The sequence below is a fragment of the Rhinopithecus roxellana genome, chromosome 20, assembly GCF_007565055.1.
Source record: "Rhinopithecus roxellana isolate Shanxi Qingling chromosome 20, ASM756505v1, whole genome shotgun sequence".
Lineage (NCBI taxonomy): Eukaryota > Metazoa > Chordata > Mammalia > Primates > Cercopithecidae > Rhinopithecus > Rhinopithecus roxellana.
Window position 1 is genome coordinate 47560904 of NC_044568.1, and position 23708 is coordinate 47584611.

Sequence of the window (23708 nt, forward strand, 5' to 3'; positions counted from 1 at the left end):
ATCTACTGTTAGCCTGATGGAGTTCTCTTTGTGGGTGATCTGTTCCTTCTCTCTAGCTGCCTTTAACATTTTTTCTTTCATTTTGACTTTGAGAAATCTGACGAATATGTGTCTTGAGGATGGTTATCTTGTATAGTATCTCATAGGGGTTCTTTGCTTTTCCTGAATTTGAATGTTGGTGTCTCTAGTGAGATTTGGGAAATTTTCATGGATGATATCCTGAAATATATTTTGCAAGTTTCTTGCTTTCTCTCCCTGTTTCAGTGACAGCAGTAAGTCATGGATTTTATTTCATTACGTAATTCCATATTTCTCAGGTTTGGTTCATTCTTCTTTGTTGTTTCTCCTTTATTTTGTCTGACTCAGTTATTTCAGAGAACTGGTCTTTGAGGTGAGCTTCTTTCCTCAGCTTGCTTGATTCTGCTGTTAATCCTTGCAGTTGTATTATAGAATTCAAGTGTGTGTTATAGAATTCTTGAAGTGAGTTTTTCAGCACTATAAGATCAGCTTGATTCTTTCTTAAAATGGCCACTTCATCTTTCATCTCTTGTATTTTTTTGTTATATTCCTTAGAGTCCTTGGATTGGGTTTTTACTTTCTCCTAAATTTTGATCATCTTTGTTCCTATCCATATTCTGATTTCTATTTCTGTCATTTCAGCCATTTCAGCCTGGGTATGAACCATCACTGCTGGGGAACTAGTGTGGTTGTTCGGAGGTAAGAAGACACTCTGGCTTGTTGAGTTGCCAGAGTTCTTGCACTGGTTCTTTCTCATCTGTGTGGGCTTATGTTCCTTCAATATTTGAAATTGCTGTCCTTTGGATGGGTTGGTTTTTTGTGTTTTTTGTTTGTTTGTTTTTTGCTTGTATCTTTTTTTATGCCCTTGGGGATTTGATTGTGGTATAAGGTGGGTTCAGCTGACTGCTTTGTTTCTGGAAGACTTCAGGGGGCTAAGTCTCAGCTCAGCACTCTTGGGCTGCATGCTCTATCACTGAGGAGCTGGTCCTGGGCCCACAGCTTTGTTCTGTGGCCCCTGGAAGGTAGGAATCTGCTGCACTGGAGGGGCTGAAGTGGTCCCAGTTCACTGGCCAGAACACTCCAACGAGTGGCGTGGGCCAAAGCACTTCACTGGGGTAGGGGCAGCAGGATCCATGCTTGCTTGCCTGTGCCAGCAGCCTCAGTAGTACAGCGAGGTGCACACGCCTCAGCTGATTGGGGTACTGTCGGAAGCAAGGCTGCCGCATACCTGCTGAGCTTGCACAAGTTACAGTGGTGGTGTAAGGGCGGGGATTGGGGGCTTCCAGTGTTGGTGCTCACACTCATGCTTGCAACAGTGATGGCGAGAGTGGGGCACTGGTGAGCATGGCGCTGTTGGCCTCCGTGGTGCTTGTGCTCCCAAAGGCAGCATTGGCAGCGCAGGGTGGATGAGGCTGCCAATATCCTTGTGCGCATTTGTAGCAGCGGTGGGGCGGCACCATTGCGTGGGGTTGCCAGTGTCTGCATGTTCGCGCCGGTGGTGGTGTCACCGTTGGGGGTGTTGAACATCTTTTGTATACCTCTTGGCCATTCATATGTCTTGTTTCAAAAAATGTCTGTTCAGGTCCTTTGCCATGTTTAAATCAGATTGTTTTCTTACTATTCTGTTGTTGTGATTGCTTATATATTTTGGATATTAATCCCTTATGAGATAAATGGTTTGCAGATATATTCTCCCAATCCATAGGCTGTCTCCTCACTCTATTGTTTATTTTACTCTGCTGAAACTTTTTAGTTTCATGCAATTTTATTTGTCTATTTTTGCTTTTGTTGCATGTGCTTTGTGGATTATTTGAAAAAAACCTTTGCCAGACCAATGTAAAGAAGCTCTTACCCTGTATTTTCCTCTAGGAATTTTACAGTTTCAGGCCTTAAGTTTAAGTCTCTAATCCACTCTGAGTTCATTTTTTTTATATTGAGTGAGATATAAACTTCATTCTTTTGCATGTGGATCTTCAAATTTCCCAATAGCATTTATTAAGGAAACTGTCTTCCTCGTTGTGTCTTTTGGGCACCTTTGCTGAATATATTTGACCTTAAATGCATGATTTTATCTCTGGACTTTCTGTTCTCTTCTGTTATTCTGTATGTCTGCTTTTGTACCAGTACTGCAGTGCTTTGATTACTGTTACTTTGTGGTAGATTTTGAGTTCAAGTTGTGTGATGCCTGGAGTTTTGTTCTTATGTGCTCAAGATTTATTTGGCTATTTGGAGGTATTTTGGGGTTTCATATGAATCTGAGAATTGTCTTTTCTATTTCTGTGGAAAGGGCCATTGGAATTTTGATAGGGATGGCATTGAATCTGTAGACTACTTTGGATGACATAAATATTTTAACAATATTAAATTTTCCAATCCATGAACACAGGATATCTTCCGTTGATTTTGTCTTCTACAAAATATTTAGTCACTGTTTTATAGTTTTCAGTTTGCAGACCTTTCAGCTCTTTCATTAAATTTATTGCTAAGTATTATTATGCTATTGTGAATGAGATTTTTTTGGATTTTTTGATAGGTAGTTATTAGTGAATAGAAATATTGATTTTTGAATGTTGATTTTGTATCCCACAAATCTATTAAATTCATTTGTTAGTTCTAACACATTTTTGGTGAAATATTTAGGGTTTTCTATTTGTAGGGTCATGGCATCTGCAAACAGGGACAATTCAATGTATTCCTTTTCAATTTGGATAACTTTTATTTCTTTTTCTTGCCTAATTGCTCTAACTAGGACTTTCAGGACTATGCAGAATAAAAGTAGCAAGAATGGACATCGTTGCCTTATTCCTGATCTTAGAGAAAAAGCTCTCAATTTTTCTCCATTGAGTATGATGTTTGATGTAGGTGTGTCATATATGGCCGTTATTGTGTTGAGGTACATTCTTTTAATACCTAATGTGTTGAGAGTCATTTTATCATAAAGGATGTTAAATTTTGTCAAATGTTTTTTCTGTATTTATTCATATGAATCATATGTTTTTGTCCTTTCTTAGATTAATGTGGTATCACATTTATAGATTTCTGTTATGTTAAACCATCCTTGTATTCTTGGGATAAATGCCACTTGGTATGGTAAATGGTCCTTTTGATGTGCTATTGAGTTTGATTGAGAACTTAATCACATTGCTAGTATTTTGTGAGAAATACTATTTGTGCTAGTATTTTGTTGAGAACTTTTGCATCTATGTTTTGTTATGCTGTGTTTCCACTTTCATTTATCTCAAGATTTAAACTTCCCTTTTAATTTGTTCTTTAACTCATTATTTGGAAGTATATTGTTTGATTTTTATGTATTTGTGAATTTTCCAAAATTACTCATGTTATTGATTGCTAGTCTGATATCATTGTGGTCAGAAAAGATACTTGGTATGATCTCAGTCTTTTGAAATGTGTTAAGATGTGTACTATAGCCTAACATATGAACTCTCCTGGAGAATGTTCTGGGCACACTATAGAAGAATTTGTATTCTACTGGTATTGGATCAAATGTACTATATATGTCTATTAGTTCCACTTGGTCTAAAATGTTGCTTAAGTCCAATGTTTCTGTATTGATTTTCTGAACGTATGAGTTGTACATTGCTATTTAAGTATGGTATTGAATTTTCCTACTTTCCTATTCTTGTATTACTGTCTATCTCTCCCTTCAGATCTATTAATACTTGCTTTATATATTTATATGATCTGAAGTTGGGTGCATGTATGTTTATTATTGCTACATCCTCTTGATGAATTGTCTCCTTTATCATGATATAATGATCTTCTTTGTCTTGTTTTACAATTTTTGACTTAAAGCTTATTTCATCTAAGCATAGCTACTCCTGCTCTTTTTTTTTTTTTTTTTTTTTTTTGGTTTCCATTTGTATAAAATATTATTTTTATCCCTTCATTTTCAGTCTAGGTGTGTCCTTACAGGTGAAATGAGTCTCTTGTAGATAGCATATATTTCAGCTACTCTGTATCTTTTGATTGGAGAATTTAATTCATTTAAATTGAACATAATTATTGATTGGTAACTACCTTCATTTTGTTGTTTTATGATTATTTTGTAGATCCTTTGTTCCTTTTTTCTCTCTCTTGTTATCACCTTATTGATTAAATAATTTTCTCTACTGGTATGCTTTAAGTCTTTATTTTCTATCTCTTTTTATCTGCTTTGTTGTTTTGCATGTACCATAAGGCTTCCCAAGAAATTTTTATAGTTATAGTAGGCTACTTTAAGGTGATAATAACTCAATTTTGATCACATTTTAAAATTCCACAATTTTACTCCTTCACTTTCCACATTTAAAATTTTTAAAGTTACAGTTTACTTTCCATTATATTATATATCCCTTAAGAACATACCACATTTTGTCTTTTAACCTTTATACTAAAGTTAAAAGTGATTCATACCACAATTACAATATTGGAGTATTCTGCATTTGACTGTATGCTTACTTTTACCAGTGCGTTTCATATTTTCATATGTTTTTCTGTTACTCATTAGCACCCTCTTCTTTCATCTTGAAGAAATTTTATTAGCATCTCTTGTAAGTAATCACAATCTTGAGGTCTGGTGGTAATGAAATCCCTTAGGTTTTGTTTGCCTGGGAAAGCCTTTATCTCTCCATTTATGAATGACAAGTTTGCAGGGTATAGGATTCTTGAATGACAGTTTTGTTTTCCCTTGAGCACTTTAAATACATCATCCTACTCTATTCTGGTTTGTTAGATCTCTGTTGAGAAATTCGCTGCTTGCCTTATTGGATCTCCTTTATATATGTTATTTGCTTTTTTCACTTGCCACTTTCAAGATCCTCTTTTTGTGCTTGACTTTTGACAATTTGATTTTCATATGTCTTGGTGTAGTATTGTTTAAATTTAATCTGATTGAACATATTTGACCCTCCAGTACCTGGAAATGTATAACTTTCTCCAAATTTGTCAAGTATTATGCTATTATTTCTTTAAACAAACTTTCTAACCATTTACTTTTTTCTTCTCCTTTGCTAACTCATATTTGCTCTTTTGATGCTATCTAATAAATCCCATAAGATTTCTTTATTCTTTTTCATTATTTTTAATCTTTTTCCTTTTCTGTCTGTTTTCAAATAACTTGTCTGCATGTTCAAGTGAATTACAGATTCATTCTTTTGCTTGATCAAGTCTTCTGTTCATGCTCTCTACTGCAATTTTTTTCTCAAATTTGTTGTATTTTTCAGCTCCAGAATTTTTGTTAGATTTTTTAAAAAAATAATTTCAATCTCTCTGTTAAATTTCTCATTTGAGTCATTATTGTTTGCCTGATTTAATTGACTTGTTCATTGTTGTTATTATATTGAAGTATGTTTGACATTCCTTAAAACGATTATTTTGAATTCTTTGTCAGACTATTTGTGTATCATTTTGAAGAGTGTCAGCTCCCGGGAGAGACTTGTGTTTTTTTGTTTTGGTGTTGGTGGCATTATGATCTCCTTTGTTCTTTATGTTTGTTTTGTTTTGTTTTGTTTTGTTTTGTTTTGTTTTGTTTTTTGCCTTCCTTTGATGTATGCACATTTGAATAAGTAGGAACTTATTCCAGTTTTTGTAGATTGGCTTTTTCTAGGAAAACCTTTTACCTGTCAGCTGTTCAGAGATTCTGAGCAGACTGTTTCAAGTACAGATTTGCTGCTGGAGTCTTTGGGCAAGCTGTTCTTTTGCCAGGGATAGCAGCTGGGTAGGTATGGTGCCTGGGACCATAAGGTTGGTCCTGAAGCCTGTATCCCCTGGTGGTCCAGGTTATTAGGTCTACTGGGAAAAGATTGAACCCAGGGTCTGCTAGAGCATGGGACCATAAGGGCCATCCTAGAAGGTGAAGCCAGCCTGGTGCTAGAGCCAGCATGGAGCCTGGTTCCATGGGCGCTGGTCTGAGTTCTAAGATCATGGATGCTGGCCTAGTACCTGGAGCCACTGGATCTGGTCTGGGGCTTATGACTATGGGAGTCAGCCAAGTTCTGGGTATGGTTCAGAGCCCAGGGCCACTGGCACTGTCCTGGCCCTGAGGTAGGCCTGGAGCCTGCATCTGTAGGGCTGACCTGGTATTGGAGTGGGTCCAAAGACTGCCTGGTTTGGAGACTGGTCCATAGCTTAGGTTCTTTGTGGAGATCAAGTCTATTTCACTGGACTGGAGCCTGTGACCACAGGGGCTGCTCATCTGTGGCCTGTATCCACCAAGTAAGGGCTGAAGGCTCAGTCTGTGAGTACCAACTTGATGACTAGGGCTATGAGGGTCAGCCTGGTGTTGGGGAAGGCCTGAGGTGTAGGGCTGTGGGAGCCAGCTCTACGCTGTGGATGGTGGGGTGTTCCAGGGACAAAATATGGCCTGGATCCTGGGACTTTGGTATCTGTCCTGGTGTCCGGGCAGGACTGGAGGCTCAGTACTGTAAGTACTTAAATACTTGGAGTCTGGAGGATATAGGGACCTGACTGGTGCTGTGGTTCTTTTGGAGTGTAGCACAGCTCCTCATAAGTCACACTTTGTACCTCACCTTTAGGGGCCTGGTAGAAATGACTCTAGTTATGGCTCTAAAACCAAAAAGGTGTGGAGGTGGGTCCTGAGAAGAATCAGCAATGTTTTGCAAGACATCTACTTCAGGGGAGGCCATTATAGTTTTCTCAGACAAAGCAGTGTTAATTTTTTTTTTTTTTTTTTTTTTTTTTAGATGGAGTCTCGTTCTGTCACCAGGCTGGAGTGCAGTGGTGTGATCTCAGCTCACTGCAACCTCCACCTCCTGGATTCAAGCGATTCTCCTGCCTCAAGCTCCTGAGAAGCTGGGACTACAGGTGCTTGCCACCACACCCAGCTAATTTTTTTTTTTTTTTTTTTTTTTTTTTTTTTTTTTTGAGACAGAGTCTCACTCTGTCGCCCAGGCTGGAGTGCAGTGGCTGGATCTCAGCTCACTGCAAGCTCTGCCTCCCGGGTTCACGCCATTCTCCTGCCTCAGCCTCCCGAGTAGCTGGGACTACAGGCGCCCGCCACCACGCCAGGCTAGTTTTTTGTATTTTTTTTTTTTTTCAGTAGAGACGGGGTTTCACCGTGTTAACCAGGATGGTCTCGATCTCCTGACCTCGTGATCCGCCCGTCTCGGCCTCCCAAAGTGCTGGGATTACAGGCTTGAGCCACCGCGCCCGGCCAATTTTTGTATTTTTAGTAGAGACGAGGTTTCATCACGTTGGCCAGGATGATCCCAATCTCCTGACCTCGTGATTCACCTGACTCGGCCTCCCAAAATGCTGGGATTACAGGCGTGAGCCATCGCGCCCTGCAGTAGTGTTAATTTTTTTACATAGGTACAGAGAACCTGCTTCTACTGGCAAACAAGTCTCATAAGAATGTGGGAGTTCATCATTCCCAGCTTCATCAGAATCTTCTCATTTGTCCTCATTCCAGTCTTCAGGATATCATTCTTTCCTAAGCAATGCCTTCACTTTAATGGTAGTTACTCTGCAAAGTTGGGAATTCAATTTGTATTGTAATCCAGCCACCCACAGAATGAGGCTGTGGGGTTGTTTTTTAGCAACCTCAGCCCTGTGGCTGTGTGAGTCTCTTTCTTGACAGACGTACACATTTAAGGACATTTATGTAGCCCTTCATCTGGAAATTTGAATCCCTAAGCTTATCCTTTTCTTTCCCTATTTTGTCATGCAAAATTAGAAGCATCTAGCTAATCTCATTATGCTTGTTAGTTTGACAAAAATGTTCACCAGTATCATACATATGGATACCTGGTCACCCAGTATCTTACCTCTTGTAAGAATTTGATTATGAGTGTCCAGTGGTTTCAGATCTTTGTTGCCACATCAGTCATGGACTATCAGAGAGAGAGAGAGATTGATTGAGATTGAGATTTTAAGAAATTGGCTCACATGATTGTGGATGCTGTTATGTTTAAAATCTGAAGGGCAGGCTAGCAGGCTGGAGACCCAGGGAAGATTTTAAAATATTGTAACCACCCAGCGAGTTCTCCTTTCCCATAGCCAAGACCGAGCTGATTTATCAAAACAGGAGAATTGCAGTAGAGAAATAGTTTAAATCACAGAGCTTGCTGAATGGGAGACTGGAGTTTTATTATTACTCAAATCAGTCTGCCCCAAAACTCGGGGATTGGGATTCTTAAGGATAATTTGGTGGGTAGGAGGTCAGAAAGTGGGGAGTGTTGATTGATCAGGTCTGAGATGAGATCTTAGGGAGTCACAGTTGTCCTCTTGTGCTGAGTTAGCTCCTGTGTGAAGGCCGCAAGACCAGATGAGTCAGTTTATCAATCTGGGTCGTGCCAGCTGATCCATTGAGTACAGGGTCTGCAAAGCATCTTAGATTTTAACCTAAGATCAGTCATGTTACCCCCAGAGCAATTTGGGGAGGTTCAGAATCTTGCAGCCTCTAGCCGAATGACCCCTAAACCATAATTTCTAATCTTGTAACTAATTTGTTAGTCCTGCAAAGACAGTCTAGTCCCCAGGCAGGAAAAGGGTTGTTTTGGGAAAATGCTGTTATTGTATTTGTTTTAAAGTTAAACTACAAACTAAGTTCCTCCTAAAGTTAATGCAGCCTATGCCCAGGAATGAGCCAGGACAGCTTGGAGGTTAGAAGCGTGATGGAGTCTGTTAGGTTAGATCTCTTTCACTGTCATAATTTTCTCAGTTATAATTTTTGCAAAGGTGGTTTCAATATCTTTACACCAACATCTAGATTAGTGTTTTACCAAATATCTGCCTGTTATGGCCTAACCAAGTTGACATGTAAAATTAACCATCACAACAGCATATAGTTGCGGCTTTAAAAATCCAGTCTGACAGTTTCTGCCTTGCGTTTGCATTGTCTAATCCATTCACATTTAATGTCGTTATTGATATAGTTGGATATATTTCCATTTTACACTTTTTCTGTATCATTTGTTTGTTCTTCTGTTCATCCTTTGCTGCTTTCCTTTGCAATTAGTGAAAATTTTATAAAGTAACATTTCAATTCTTTCAATTATTTTTTCACTATGTTTTTTGAGTAATTTCCTTAGTAGTTGTTTTAGGACTTGCAATATGCTTCACTTATCAAATCTACTCAACTTCTTAAAATCTACCTCAGTTTAATGCTAAATTAATTTCAGTGAGATATAAAAACTTTATTCCTATATATCGGTATTGTCTATTATTCCTCTTTTTTCTATTATTATACATAGTACATCTACATGTTATAGACCCAGCAATACATTATCATACTTATTACTTTATGTAATGTTTTGTCTTTTAAATAAACTAAGAGAAGAATGGACAGCAAGTATGTATTTTTAGCCCTTGTTATACTAACCATTGTATTTACCATTTCTGGTTTTCTTCATTTGTTCCTATGTATTTGAGTTACCATCTAGTGTCATTTATTTAGAAGAACACAGATTTGCTCACTCCCACCTTCTTTGTGCTATTATTGGCAAATATATTATATTTCTCTGTGTTATAGGCCCAAACATACAAAAAAGTATATACATATCATTTTGTACAGTTGTTCTTTAAGTCAGCTAATGGAAGAAAGGAGAAGAAACATGCATTTATGCCATTTCTTAGTTCCATAACTGTCTTTATAAGCACTTTTAAAATATGGATTCGAATTTCTGTCTGGGGTCAATTGCTTGTGACTGAACAACTTCCTTTAGGATTTCCTGTAGAGCAGGTCAGCTAGCAACATTTTCTTAAAATTGTTATGTGTTAATGTCCTTATTTTGCCTTTATTGTTTAAACATAGCTCTGCTGGACAGAAGATTCTTGGGGATAGTTTTCTGTTTGTTTGTTCTTGTTTTTTCTTTCAGCACTTCGTACATGTCATTCCCCTGCTTTCTGGCTTCTATTGTTTCTAATAAGAAGTCAGTTGTCAACCTATTGGGGTTCTTTTGTAGGTTATGAGTGTTTTTCTCTTTCTTATTTCAAGAGATTTTTTCCTTGTCTTTGGCTTTCAACAAATTTACTGATATGTTTATGTATAGACATCTTTGTGTTTATCCTGCTTGGTGTACGTTAAGCCCCCTTGATGTGTAGGTTAATATTTTTCATCATATTTAGGAAGTTTCCAGCCATTACTTCTTCAAAAATGTTTCTGTTCCTTTTTCTACTTTCTATTTGGCATACCCATTATGGGAATGTTGATATGCCTAATGGTGTCCCAAATTCCCCTGAGACTTTGTTTTTCTTCATATGTTTTCTTTTTGTTCTTCAGACTGCATTATCTCTTTCTGCCTGTCTTCATGTTTGTTAATTCTTTCTTCACATCTACTATTGAGCTCCTCTACTGAGTTTTTCATTTCAGTTATTGTGCTTTTCAACTCCAGAACCTATATTTGGTTCCTTTTTAATAATCTGTATCTCGTTATTCTCTGTTTTATAAGACATTGCCATAACACCTTTCTTCATTTCTTTAAGCATGGTTTCCTTTACTTTTAGAATATATTTGTAATGGTTACTTTAAAGCTTTTGTCTGTTACAACTGATGTCTGGTCACTTTTTCACCGTTTCTGTTGCCTGGTTTTTTTCCTATATGTGACACAAACTTTTATTTTTTTTGCATATGTTGTAATTTTTTTTTTAACTGAACTCTGAACTTTTTTGATAATATATGTTGGTAACCGTGGGTACTACTCTCACCAAGGGAGTTGTTGCTGTTTGCTAGTTTATTGTTTAGTGACTTGCTGAGCAGTTTCAGTGAAGTCTTTCCCTTCCTGTGTGAAGCCTCAGATGTTGTTCCTCAGAGGGTGCAGACCTAGGCATGGGCACAGTCATCCCTGGATGACAGTGATTTTTGCAGGGTTCTTGACTGTCTCTTTTCATTACTACATCCAGCTATTAAACTCCACTAAGTTTAATATTAATCCAGCTATTAAACTTGACTAATCTCTTACTTCTTATTGGTTTCAACAATGCCCTGGGGTGTGAATTTCTCCAAAAACTGATCCAATTAAATTATATGAGTAATTTGAAGTCAGGGTTTAAGCTTCATCTTTACCCCAGGAGGGCTCTTCATAGCTGTCTTTTTCCTTGGTTCTCTTCAGTAAACTACCTAGCATATGGTTTTATTTATACCTGTAATGGAGCGAGCTAGCAGTCACCTCTTAATTGCTTTCCATCAAAACTTCCTTTTCTTTTTTTTGAGATGGAGTTTCACTCTTGTTGCCCAGGCTGGAGTGCAATGGTGCAATCTCAGCTCACTGCAATCTCCCCCTCCCAGGTTCAAATGATTCTCCTGCCTCAGCCTCCCGAGTAGCTAAGATTATAGGTATGCACCACCATGCCCAGCTAATTTTGTATTTTTAGTAGAGACAGGGTTTCTCCATGTTGGTCAGGCTGGTCTTGAACTCCTGACCTCAGGTGATCTACCCGCCTTGGCCTCCCAAAGTGCTGGGATTACAGGTGTGAGCCACTGCACCTGGTCTGTTTTTGACAGCATCCTTAGACTTTAACTTCCTCCATCCTCTGTTTCAAATTAAGTCAATTAAATTGGGGAGAGCAGAGGTATTCTCTGTCTTATGGCCCAACTCTCCCCCTGGGCAAAACCTCTGAGCTGGGATGATGGAATGCTTTTCTGCTTCAGGGCTGGATGCTCAGTGGAGGACAGTAGCCTCTGGCCTTCTTGGCTTGCCTCTCCAAGCATAAAACCCTTTCCCTATGAATGAGCCAAGGCCCAGTCCCCAGTATAGCACCTCATGCCCAAGGTAGCCTTCACCTTATGAATAGGGGCTGAGTCGAAGAAAGGAGACCCAAAGTCATAGCTATACTTACCCAAAACATAACCTCTGCAAAAGGTTGCTAAGGATAGGATGAGAAATGCTAACCTTCTTCACCTTATAGAAATATACCTTAGCCCTTGATTGGAAGCTGGGGGAAAAGGGAGTCTAATATTTTTGGCTGAACTTGCCTAGAGTAACATTCTGTCACACTGGCCTGTGGGAAGGGAGGAGAGGATGTGGACCATGGATTTCACTGTTCTTAACAAGTCTAATAGATTTCCTTGAATAAATGTTTCTTCATTTGCTGTATGCCCTTAGGATACGCTATGATTTGAATATGTTTCCCACATTTCATGTGTTGGGAACAGAACCCCCAATGTGGCAGTATTGAAAGGTAGGGCATTTAAGAGGTGATTGAATGCTGAGGGCTCTGCTTTCATGAATGGATTAATCCATTGATTAATGGATTGATGAGTTAACATGGAGGTGGAACTGGTAGCTTTATAAAAAGAGGGAAAGCAACCTGAGTAAGCATGTTAGCATGAGATGAAGCATGTCAGCTCTCTCACCAGGTGATGTTCTGTGCTGCCTTCAGACTCTGTAGAAAGCCCCCACCAGGAGTAAGCCCTCACCAGATGCTGAGCCATGCCTTTGGACTACCCAGTCTCCATAATTGCAATAAATAAATTGCTTTTCTTTATATAAATTACCCAGTTTTAGGTATTCCGTTATAAGCAACAGAAAATGGACTAAGGCAGGATCATTACTAAAGGCTTTAAGTGGTTATATTTTAAAATAACTTTCACCAGTTTCACTGGGGTACAGGTTTACAGACCTGTTAAACTGTTATTCTGAAAGTCTCAAAATTATTCCATATCAAGTCTTACTGACTTTTTCTCTCTCCTTCATAAAACAGAGTCAGTTCTTATTATTCTTTCTATGTGTTGAACATTCTGTGGTTGTAACAAATCATATTTATTTATCTCAGTGTGGCTTCAATTTTTCATGAGGTGTCTAATTCACCTCATGAAAAAACAAGTTATGTAATCCTAATTTCTTAATCTATAGAAAACAGAAATCAATGTGTTCTGAAATAACTGGACAAAAATGTCTTGAAAATTATGCCAAATTTCTGCTCTAACATGTTTGGATCAGTTTCCTGAAACTACTTGGTCTAGTCAAGGTGACTAAAGAGCATTAATATTTGCAACATTTATCTTGAAAACATAGACCGTGGGGTCCAGTGAGTTTCTTAGGAAAAGTCCTTTTAAATCTTGCTGAACTTCTTAGATCCCATTCCCTTCAAAGGGCATTTATCATTACAAACTCATTACTGTTATGTTTAAAAGCTTTTTTACTCTCTTGAGATGATTTTCTTCTTAAAGATCCAGGTGATAAAATCGTTTTTCTGTTTTAAATGCTTTAAGTTGTCTTTCAAAGTATTAAAGTACACATCGTAGCATGTTAATTCATAGTCTCTCTACCATCTGAGTGCCTTTTTCCTCTCCTCTGGTCCTCATTCTTCTTTCTCTGGTGAATTATTCATTACTCACAACTTATCAAATTATACGTGAGCGCTGAAGTGCTATTCAAGAAGTCTCTTAGAAACAACTCAAACTTTCTGTTTTAACATCTTTTAATATTATCCCTCAATTTAGCTTTTATGAAGCCACCCAGGCTAAAACAGATGCCTAAAGGGTATCTACCTCTATAATTTTTGTTTTGAAAATACAGGATATAGTGTCCAAGGAATTATCTGGGCAATCTGAAGATGAAGATGTACAAAACGAAAGAAAGAGAATCCTGGAGCAGCCTCAGGAGTTGCTGGATTCTATAGTACTTATTAAAGAACTCATAAAGGTAATATAATTCAATGGCTAACATACACTGGCTTCATTTCTACTTAAGAGTGTACCACTGGTGCCAAGGGCTCACTGTGGTTCTTTGGGCTCTATATGTATTCTCCCAGTAGAACAGAAGCGTTATCATGAAACTATCTCAAGTCGTGATCCATAGGGGTCTGAGATATTACTAATTGTATTTTACCTATAAGTATTCTTTACTGAATTGTGTTTCCTGGATTTTTTTTAGATATATTTTAAGTGCCCAGCCATTCTGGCTGTAAAAAATATCTCCCTTGCAATCCAAAAGGGGGAGTGCTTTGGATTGCTTGGATTCAATGGAGCTGGAAAAACAACTACTTTCCAAATTTTGACTGGGGAAGCGAGCCCTACCTCTGGAGATGTGTTGATTGATGGCTTTAGCATCACAAAAGATATCCTACAGGTAAGAGGCTGTTACAGTCTAAGATGTGAGAAGCATAAGGAATGACTCAGGTTCAGGTAACAGGTAGATGGCTAGGGAAGGGAGATGGGAAATATTGGATGTATTGATATTTATTTTGTTGATGCAGTCAATGGATTCTGGAGAGGGAAATAAACTTTTGAAGAGAGAGTGAAGCAGTAAGAGCAGAATCTAAAACAAGAGTGTCTTCTGTGTTCTTTGTTAAAAGTAAAAGGCAAGTTCTTTCAACATTACATCTAACATATGCCAGACAAGGTATGGTAAAGGTGTAAGAATGGTAAGGCTGGGCAGAAGGAGAAGATGACCTGCAATTCAGTTGCACCTGAGGCCTTGCTCCGTCTTACTGAGAGCTCTGCAGCAAGATGGCCTTCAACAAGTCCCCCAAGTGAAGCAAAGTCACTAGCCTTTGTATCTCTGCATCTGCCAGTCATTGGCCACACATGCCACCTGGAAGAGAGGGTGTAACCTTGGAAAGAAGCTAGGTGTGGGAGAATTTCAAGAATAAGAGAATTAGCAAATGTGTCAAACACCAGGAAGACTAAGGCAAGGTAAAGCCTGGATAATGTACATTGGCTTTAGTAAGTAGAACTTCATTGACGAGGCTGGCAAGAGCAATTGCACTAGGGTTAAGTGGGTGGTAGTAACAAGAGCGTGAATAGTGAATTCATTTCTCCTCACTTCATCACATCAGCCACTATCACCATAGAAGTAGGAAAACGGAGTTGGCAGAGTCTGCATCCTGCGGGATAAACAGTAGTCTAGTTTATTAGTCCGTTCTCATCCTGATAATAAAGACATACCCGAGACTGGGTAATTTATAAAGGAAAGAGATTTAATTGACTCACAGTTTCACATGACTGGGGAGGCCTCACAATCACGGAGGAAGGCAAATGAGGAGCAAAGTCATGTCTCACATGGCGACAGGCAAGAAAGCTTGTGCAGGGGAACTCCCATTAAAACCATCAGATCTCATGAGATGTATTTACTATCACAAGAACAACACAGGAAAGGCCTGCCCCCGTGATTCAATTACCTCCCACCGAGTCCCTCCCATGACAAGTGGGAGTTATGGGAGCTACAATTCAAGATGAGATTTGGGTGGGGACACAGCCAAAGCATATCATCTGGTAACCAGAAGTGAAGCTAAAAATGTGGATTATACTTTGAAGAAAGTTAGCTGTGAGGCAAAATGAAGAATGAAAATTCACCCAGATTTGTAATAAGGACAGAAAATATTTCATAGGGTGAATAACTGAAGCACATTTATACTAGAAGAGGAGGAGTTAAAGAAACAGAGGAGGGAGTGATACATGATGGCAGGAGGTGATCTGTTCCTGCCAGGTGGTCCTTGCAAAAAAGTCAGGGGACATGAGGTCTCCCCTAACTATCTTTGTTCATACTATTTGTCCCCTTGGGGAACATAAGGGTGGCATAAAACAGTCCAGTCTCCTGACTGTGAGTAATGGAGAAAAATTTTAAGTGAATCTGGTACCAAGGAGCAAAAGCTAAATTGGGAACTAAAAAGACAGTTAATACAAAATGTCGTATTTTAAAAAAGAACAGGCATATGGGCAAAATGTCAGCCTTCTGCAAGGACTGATTCAAAGTTCAGTCAATCTGAGGGAACTCTTTCAAGCCTGAGAGAATCTCTCCAAATTTGCTATTCTAAAACATTTATCATATTTTATGTAACAGATGGTAATATTTTCATTTATTCAGACCTTAAAATTTTTTACATTGTCTTTCTATTGTGGTAAAAATGCATAATGTAAAAATTGAAAAATGCATAATATAAAAAAGTTCATCTTCAGAACTTTCTCCTTAAATTAAATATCTCTACTCATTAAACAACAACTCCTCATCCCTTCATTTACTCCTTTGAATTTGACTATACTAGGTACCTCATGTAAGTAGAGTCATATAATATTTTCCTTGTATATCTGATATACTTCACCTAGCACAATACCTTCAAGGTTCACCTATGTATTTGAATTTCGTTCAGTTTGGCCAGGCACGGTGGCTTATGCCTGTAATCCCAGCACTTTGGGAGGCCAAGGTGGGCGGATCACTTGAGGTCAGGAGTTTAAGACTAGGCTGGCCAACATGGTGAAACCCCATCTCTACTAAAAATACTAAAATTAACCAGGTGTGGTAGTGTGTGCCTACATTCCCAACTATTTGAGAGGCCGAGGCAGGAGAATTGCTTGAACCAAGGAGGTAAAAGTTACAGTGAGCCAAGATTGCACCATTGCACTCCAGCCCAGCCTGAGCAACAAGAGCGAAACTCTGTCTCAAAAAAAAAAAAAAAAAAAAAAAAATACAAAACAATTCATTCAGTTTTATGGCTGATAATATTCCTTTGTATGAGTATACAACATTTTGCTTTTCCATTCATCCATTTATGGTACATTTGGGTTGTTTGTACCTTTTGGCTCTTGCAAATAATGCATCAACATTGGTATACAAATATCTGAGCCCCTGCTATTGATTATCTGGGATATGTACCTACAGGTGGAATGCAGAATCATATAGTAATTCTATGATTATTTTCATAAGAACTTCTATACTGTATTCCACAGCAGCTGCGTCATTTTACATTCCTACCAGCAATGCGCAAGAGTTCCAATTTATTCACGTAATCACTAACTCTTCTTAATTTTTGTTTTAATAGTAGCCATCCTAATGAGTGTGAGGTGGTATCCCCTTGTAGTTTTGATTTGCATTTCCCTAACAATTAGTGATATTGGGCGTTTTTTAATGTGTTTATTGGCCACTTGTATATCTTCTTGGAGAAGTGCCTATATTAATCATTTGCACGATTTTAAATTGTGTTGTTTGGTTTCAGTTGCTGTTGAATTAGAGGAATCCTTTATATATCCTGGATATTAATTCATACATGATTTGTAAATATTTTTTCCCATTACATATAACATATGCCAGACAAGGTGCTATAAGGGTGTAAGGATGGCAAGACTGGGCAGAAGGAGAAGATGACCTACAATTCAGTTGCACCTGAGGCCTTGCTCCATTTTACTGAGAGCTCTGCAGTAAGATGACCTTTCACAAGTCCTGCAATTGAAGCAAGGTTGCTAGCCTTTGTATCTCTGCATCTACCAGTCATTGGCTGCACATGCCACCTGGAAGAGAGGGTGTAACCTGAGAAAGAAGCTTTTTCTGCCTTTTCTGGTATCCTTTGGTGCACAAGTGTTTTAATATGAAGTTCATTTTATCTAATTTTTCTTTTGCTGCCTGTGATTTTGGTGTCCTATCCACAAAATTATTGTCAAATTCGATGCCATGAAGTTTTTCCTCTATTTTTTTTCTAAGAGTTTTATAGCTTAACTAACATGTTTAGGTCTTTGATCCATTTTGAGTTTATTCTGGTATATGGTGTAAGGGAAGGATCCAGCATCAATCTCATTCATGTGAATATCCAGTTTTCTCAACACCGTTTGTTAAAAAGTCTGTCCTTTGCCTATTGAATGGTCTTGGCACCCATGTGTGATTAATTGATCATTTCCTGAGGATTTATTTCTAGATCTCTGTTCTCTCTTATGGATCTATATGTGTGTATTTATGCCACACAGTTTTTCATTACTGAAACTTTTCAGTAAGTTTTGAATTTATAAAGTATGAGTCCTCTAACTTCATCCTTCCTTTCAAAAGATTGTTTTGGCCATTTGGGTCCCAGAAGGTTCTACATGAATTTCAGGATGCATTTTTCTACTTCTGCCAAAAAAAAAAAAAAAAAAAAAAAAAAAAAAAAAAAAAAAAAAAAAAGAAATTATCAGGATTTTGATAGAAATTGCATTGAATCTGAAGATTATTTGTAACAACAATAGTAAGTTTCTCAATCCATGAACATGGGATATATTCCTATTTATTTATGTCTTCTTTAATTTCTCAGCAATTTTTATAGTTTTCAGTGTAAGAGACTTTTAACTTATTGGTTAAGTCTATTCCTATGCATTTTACTCTTTTTGATGCTATATAAATTGAATTGTTTTCTTAATTTCCTTTTGGGGGGTTTTATTGTTAGCATATAGAAATGTAACTGATTTTTTAAAAGAAAAAAATAGATCGATCTATTAATTTCCCTATACCTTGCACAATATGAACAGAATAGATGAATAAAAATTCAAGAAGAACTAAAAGGAAAATAATAAATCCAGAGAAGAGAGAACTGTATAGAAAAACTCACTTTGATTAACTTGGAAAGTGCCACAACATTACCACTAAGCTTCTTAGAATCTATATTAACTATGAGATCTGACTTCATATCAAACGCAACTATCTTTTCCAAATAGAAGTCAGGGTCCAAGCAACCTGACTGAGTGAATATTCAGGGATATAAAACTGGATCATGGTTATAATTTGCTAGGATGCTGCCTTTTTTGTCATTGTTGTTGTATTGTCATTCTCTGCCTGGAGAAAAAAAATTGGATGGTTGCTATAGTGGTTATAATAGAGTCAAGAGACAGATGACTTGGTCTCCAGCACCATTAAGTTATGGGAGGATAGGGAAAAAGAACTCCTAGTCAGGGCTATGAAGGTATTACATAGAAGGCCATATTGGTGACCAAACTAGTTCAAATCTATGCATATCAGTCAACTTTGTGCTTGATATTTTGTGGTTTTTCCCACTCAGAGACATGCTGAGCAGCAACTATGGCTCATGGGATATTGGCAGATCTCATTTTAAATACAAGGGTGGCACTCCTTTTTTAAGTGTAGAAGTAGCAAGGTCTATGTGAATTAGTCACTTTTTCATGGTGCCAGAGTCCATGGAAACTTGACTTACATCCAGGAATCACACAGCTGGTTTCCGTGTTTATTTTTGTTTCTTTGTTTTTCAACGTAAGCACTTATAGTTTGTATGGCCCCCAGTTCCCCTGTTTTCTATCTTTGTGCTGACTGAGAAAACAGAGTGCCTTGACCAAACTGAGTTGCTGTTCAAGGCCAGCTTTATGCCTTCTCCTACAGGCTTGGACACAAGCCAGGGCCTGGAAGGTGCCAAGGAACATTCCAAGACACTGATAAAGTTCTTTAAGTTGTTACCCAAAACTGAAAGGTCAAATATCTTGCTAAATACATAGAAAGTAGCCCTGGCCCTGAGCCAAATTCTTTAAACACTCTCTAAACCAACTCCCTCCTTATAGCCATACCCAGGTAGAACATCTTTTTTGCTATCCATCACAAGGACACCACAACTCTCATATGTAAATTTTCCTAACAAATGTTTTGGACTGTTATCTAGGGTTTCTTTCTTTGGAATCCCAATTGGCCCTACCTCAGGGTGATGTGGGACAGTCCACTATAAGAACTCCTCAGCCACCACTTTTGGGGCAACACTGACCATTGGCTCCAAGGACAGAACATAGCTATAAATTTCCCCCGAACACTGCTTTTGCTGGGCCCCATGAGTTTTTGTGTAGTGTTTTCTTTGTTTTCACTCATCTCTAAGCATTTTCTAAATTCTCTTATGATTTCTTCATTTAGCCATTGGTTGTTTAAGAGTGTGTAGTTTAATTTCTGCAAATTTGTGAATTTTCCAGGTTTTCTCCTGTTAATGATACCTAAATTCATCCAATTATGGTTGGAAAAGGTGGTTTATCTTTTCAAATCTACTGAGATTTAATTTATAGCCTAAAATATGGTTCATCCTGGAAGATGTCCCATGTGCACATGAAAAGAGTGTGTACTCTGTTTTTTGTTGATTAGTGTTTTGCATATGTTAGTTAGATCTAATTGGTTTGTTGTGTTATTTAAGGTGTCTATATCCTTATTGATCTTCTGTCTGGTTGTTCTATTCATTAATGAGAGTAGGCTATTAAAATATCCAACTATTATTATAGAATTGTTTCTTTAATTCTGTCAGTTTTTTCTTCATCTATTTTGAGGATCTGCTATTAGATGTGTAAATGTTTTTACTTTTTACATCTCCATTCTGAATTGAACCTTTTATTAATATGTAATATTCTTTGCTTCTTCTAAATTTTCTTGATTTAAGGTCTATTTTATCTGATATTAGTGTAGCCGCCCTTATACCCCATTTGGTTACTAAATGCATGAAATATCTTTTTTTCCCTCCTTTCATTTTCAGTCTACTTATGTCTTTTGGATCTAAAGTGAGTCTCCTGGAGATGGCATCTAGTTGAAACATTTTTTTTTTTAAATTCATTCTGCCAATCTCTGTCTTTTGATTGGAGAGTTTAATGTATTTATATTTAAAGTACTTATAAGGAGAAACTTATTCCATCATTTTGCTATTTTTTCTATATGCCTTATAGCTTTTATATCCCCAATTTCCTGCATTACTTTTTTTTTTTTTTTTTTTTTTTTTGAGATTGAGTCTCACTCTGTCACCCAGGCTGGAGTACTGTGGCACAATCTCAGCTCATTGTAACCTCCGCCTCCTGGGTTCTAGTGATTCTTCTGCCTCAACTTTCAGAGTAGCTGAGATTACAGGCTGATGCCAGCATACCAGGCTAATTGTTTTTTCCTATATTTTTAGTAGAGATAGATTTCACCATATTGGCCAGGCTGGTCTCAAACTCCTGACCTCAAGTGATCCACCTGTCTCAGCCTCCCAAAGTGCTGAGATTACAGATGTGAGCCACCACGCCCAGCCAGCATAACTATTTTCCTTTGTATTTAGTTGATTTTTTTGTAGTAAAACATTTAAATTTCTTTCTCATTTTCTTTTGTAAATATTCTATAACTATTTTCTTTGTAGTTATCAGACAGTACATTTAATATACTAATGTTATAATACTAATTTGAATTTATATCAACTTAACTTCAGGAACATAAAAAACTCTGCTCCTTTACAGCTCCATCACCACCCCTTTCAGTTGTTGATGTCACAAAATTACATCTTTATACACTATGTGCCCAAAACATAATTATTTTAAATGCATTAAAATTTTAAATTACATAGAAAACAAAATGTAAAGTAACAAACTTTTGTTACGATACTACTAGCTTTTATAATTCCCTGTGTATTGACCTTTATTGAGATCTTTACTTCTTATGGCATTAACTTATTGTCCAGTGTCTTTTCATTTCACCTTGTAGGACTACCTTGAGCATTTCCTACAGGATAGGTCTATTGACAACAAACTCCATCAACTTTCATTTATCTGATAATGTCTTAATTTCTTCTTCACTCTTGAAATAGTTTTACCAGATGCAAGATTCTTGTTTGACAGTTTTCTTCATTTAACAGTTTTGAGGGTGGATGGGGAAAGGCTTTTCTTCTGGTTCAGCCCACTGCCTCTGGTTGCTGAAGTTTCTGATATCTGCTGATAATCTTCAGAGATTTTTTTAAACGTGATCCATGGCTTCTGTCTTCCTGATTTCAAGATTCTCTCTCTGTGTTTGGCTTTTGCCAAATTTATAATAACATGTCTTGATGTGGGTCTCTTTGAGTTCATTTTACTTAGAGTTCATTGGGCTCCTGGATGTTTCTATTAATCAAATTCGGAAAGTTTTCAATCATTATTTCTTCAAATTATCTCTCTGCCCTTTTCTTTCTTCTCCTTCTTGAATACTGCAATGTGTACATTAGTCCACTTGATGGTATTCCAAAGGTTCCTTAGGCTCTGTTTACATTTCTTTGATCTTTTTTCTTTTTTTCTTTTTTTGATCTTTTTTCTTTCTGTTCCTCAGACTAAATAATTGCCATTATCCTACAGTAAAGTTAATTAATCGTTTCTTCTGCCTATTCAAACATGACTTTTTTTTTTTTTTTTTGAGATGGAGTCTTGCTCTGTCGCCCAGGCTGGAGTGCCGTGGTGCAATCTCGACTCACTGCAAGCTCTGCCTCCTGGGTTCACACCATTCTCCTGCCTCAGCCTCTCGAGTAGCTGGTACTACAGGCGCCCGCCACCACACCTGGCTAATTTTTTGTATTTTTAGTAGAGACAGGATTTCACCGTGTTAGCCAGAATGGTCTAGATCTCCTGACCTCATGATCTACCTGCCTCGGCCTTCCAAAGTGTTGGGATTACAGGCGTGAGCCACCACGTGCAGCCTCAAACATGACTTTCAATCCTACTAGTTAATACTTTATTTCAGTTATTGTACTTTTCCACTCTAGAATTTTTTTTGTTTCCCTTTAGAGTTTTCTACCTCTTATTGATATTTCCATTTTGTTTGTACATCATTTTCTTGACTTCCTCCACATCTCCCTTTAGTTTTTAAAGCATCGTTAAGACAATATTTTAAGGTATTTTTCTAGTATATCTGCCTTCGTGTCTTTTTCAGTACAGTTTCCATTCATTTTTTTTTTCCTTTCATCCTTTGATGGGTCATACTTTCCTGTCTCCCTCTATGATTCTGAGTTTTATTAAAAACTGGACATTTGACTCTAACAAAGTGGTAATTCTGGAAATTATATTTTCCTCATTCTCCTAGGTTTGATCCTGTTTGTTACTTTTTATTTATTGTTTTTGTTTTTTGGATTGCTGTCTCTGTGCTTAGGATCAGCGTGGGGTGTGAGAATAAGTTCTTCTCAGGCATTTTCTGAGCCTGTGTCTTGCCCTGAGCATGTGTGGTTACTTTATAGTTTTATTTATGTATGCAGTTGTGTTTTAATGCCCTAATACTTAATGTATGAATCCCAAAAGAGGAAAATGAGAAAAATGAAGGATGGTGTCTAAAGGGAGCTAGTCTTTTAAAGCCCCTGTCACTTCAAACAGAGGGGCAGGGGCTCGTGCCATGCCAGGAGTTTAGGGGGCATGAATAGTTTAGAAACACTGTAAATTAATTAGCAATTTAATTTAATTTAATTTGATAGCCTTTTCTCTGGCTCTTAGGCTATGTGCACCTCAGTGTAAATCAACAGAAGAGTTTGACTAATTGGTAAAGCAACATTTATTGCAGTCTCTGATTTGGGGATGAATGCGGAAAGGCTTTGCTTCTGGTTCAGCCTTACTCTGGAACAAGATATACATATGGCTCTACAGGTTAAACAAAGCCAAAATATCATGGTGGCCATGCTCCTTGGAGTTCCTGATTAATGAGAAGAGCATCTCATATTCTAATACTCCTCCAAATTGTGTGGCTCTAGAATTTTATTTCTAACTTCTTTATCCCCAAGATCATTAAAACTGAATTATGGAAGCTATTATCCCAATGTCCTACAACAGGTCTGACAGCTATAATTTTGTAGCCCTTTAGGAAAAAAAAATAATCTTGGTAGGACTCTTAGAAGCATGGCTTGGAGGACTGCAGGTTTGCCATCTCATCCATGGATGTGTAGTGGGATGGATGACTTGGCTGTTTACTCAAGGCAATTTTCGTTATTAGGTGAGGTCAAGAATTGGCTACTGTCCTCAATTTGATGCCTTGCTGGAATATATGACTGCTCAGGAAATAATGATTATGTATGCCAGAATATGGGGAGTCTCTGAGCCCCAGATTGAGCTGTATGTGAACAAATGGTTGAATTCACTGGAACTGGAGTCTCATGCTGACAGGCTTATCAACACCTATAGGTGAGTCACTATGCTACCGCTCTTTTCTGTTGATGCTGCTGACATTGAGGTGCTTCCTTTTGTTCTTGCTGTTTGAAATGAAGCTTACAGCTCTACCTAAGCTCCGCTTCCCACAATTACCTACTTGTGAAACTATCTAATG

The 23708-nt window shown here is 37.7% G+C and overlaps 1 protein-coding gene across 1 annotated transcript in view; it reads left to right on the plus strand.

Annotated features, from left to right (window-relative positions):
- Window positions 1-23708, plus strand: part of LOC104682105 (ATP-binding cassette sub-family A member 3-like) — a 64436-nt gene that overhangs the window by 34470 nt on the left and 6258 nt on the right. The window contains exons 5-7 of the mRNA XM_030924370.1: window positions 13497-13622; window positions 13854-14048; window positions 23379-23566. Coding sequence (XP_030780230.1) covers window positions 13497-13622; window positions 13854-14048; window positions 23379-23566 — 509 coding nt within the window. The remainder of the gene's footprint in view (window positions 1-13496; window positions 13623-13853; window positions 14049-23378; window positions 23567-23708) is intronic.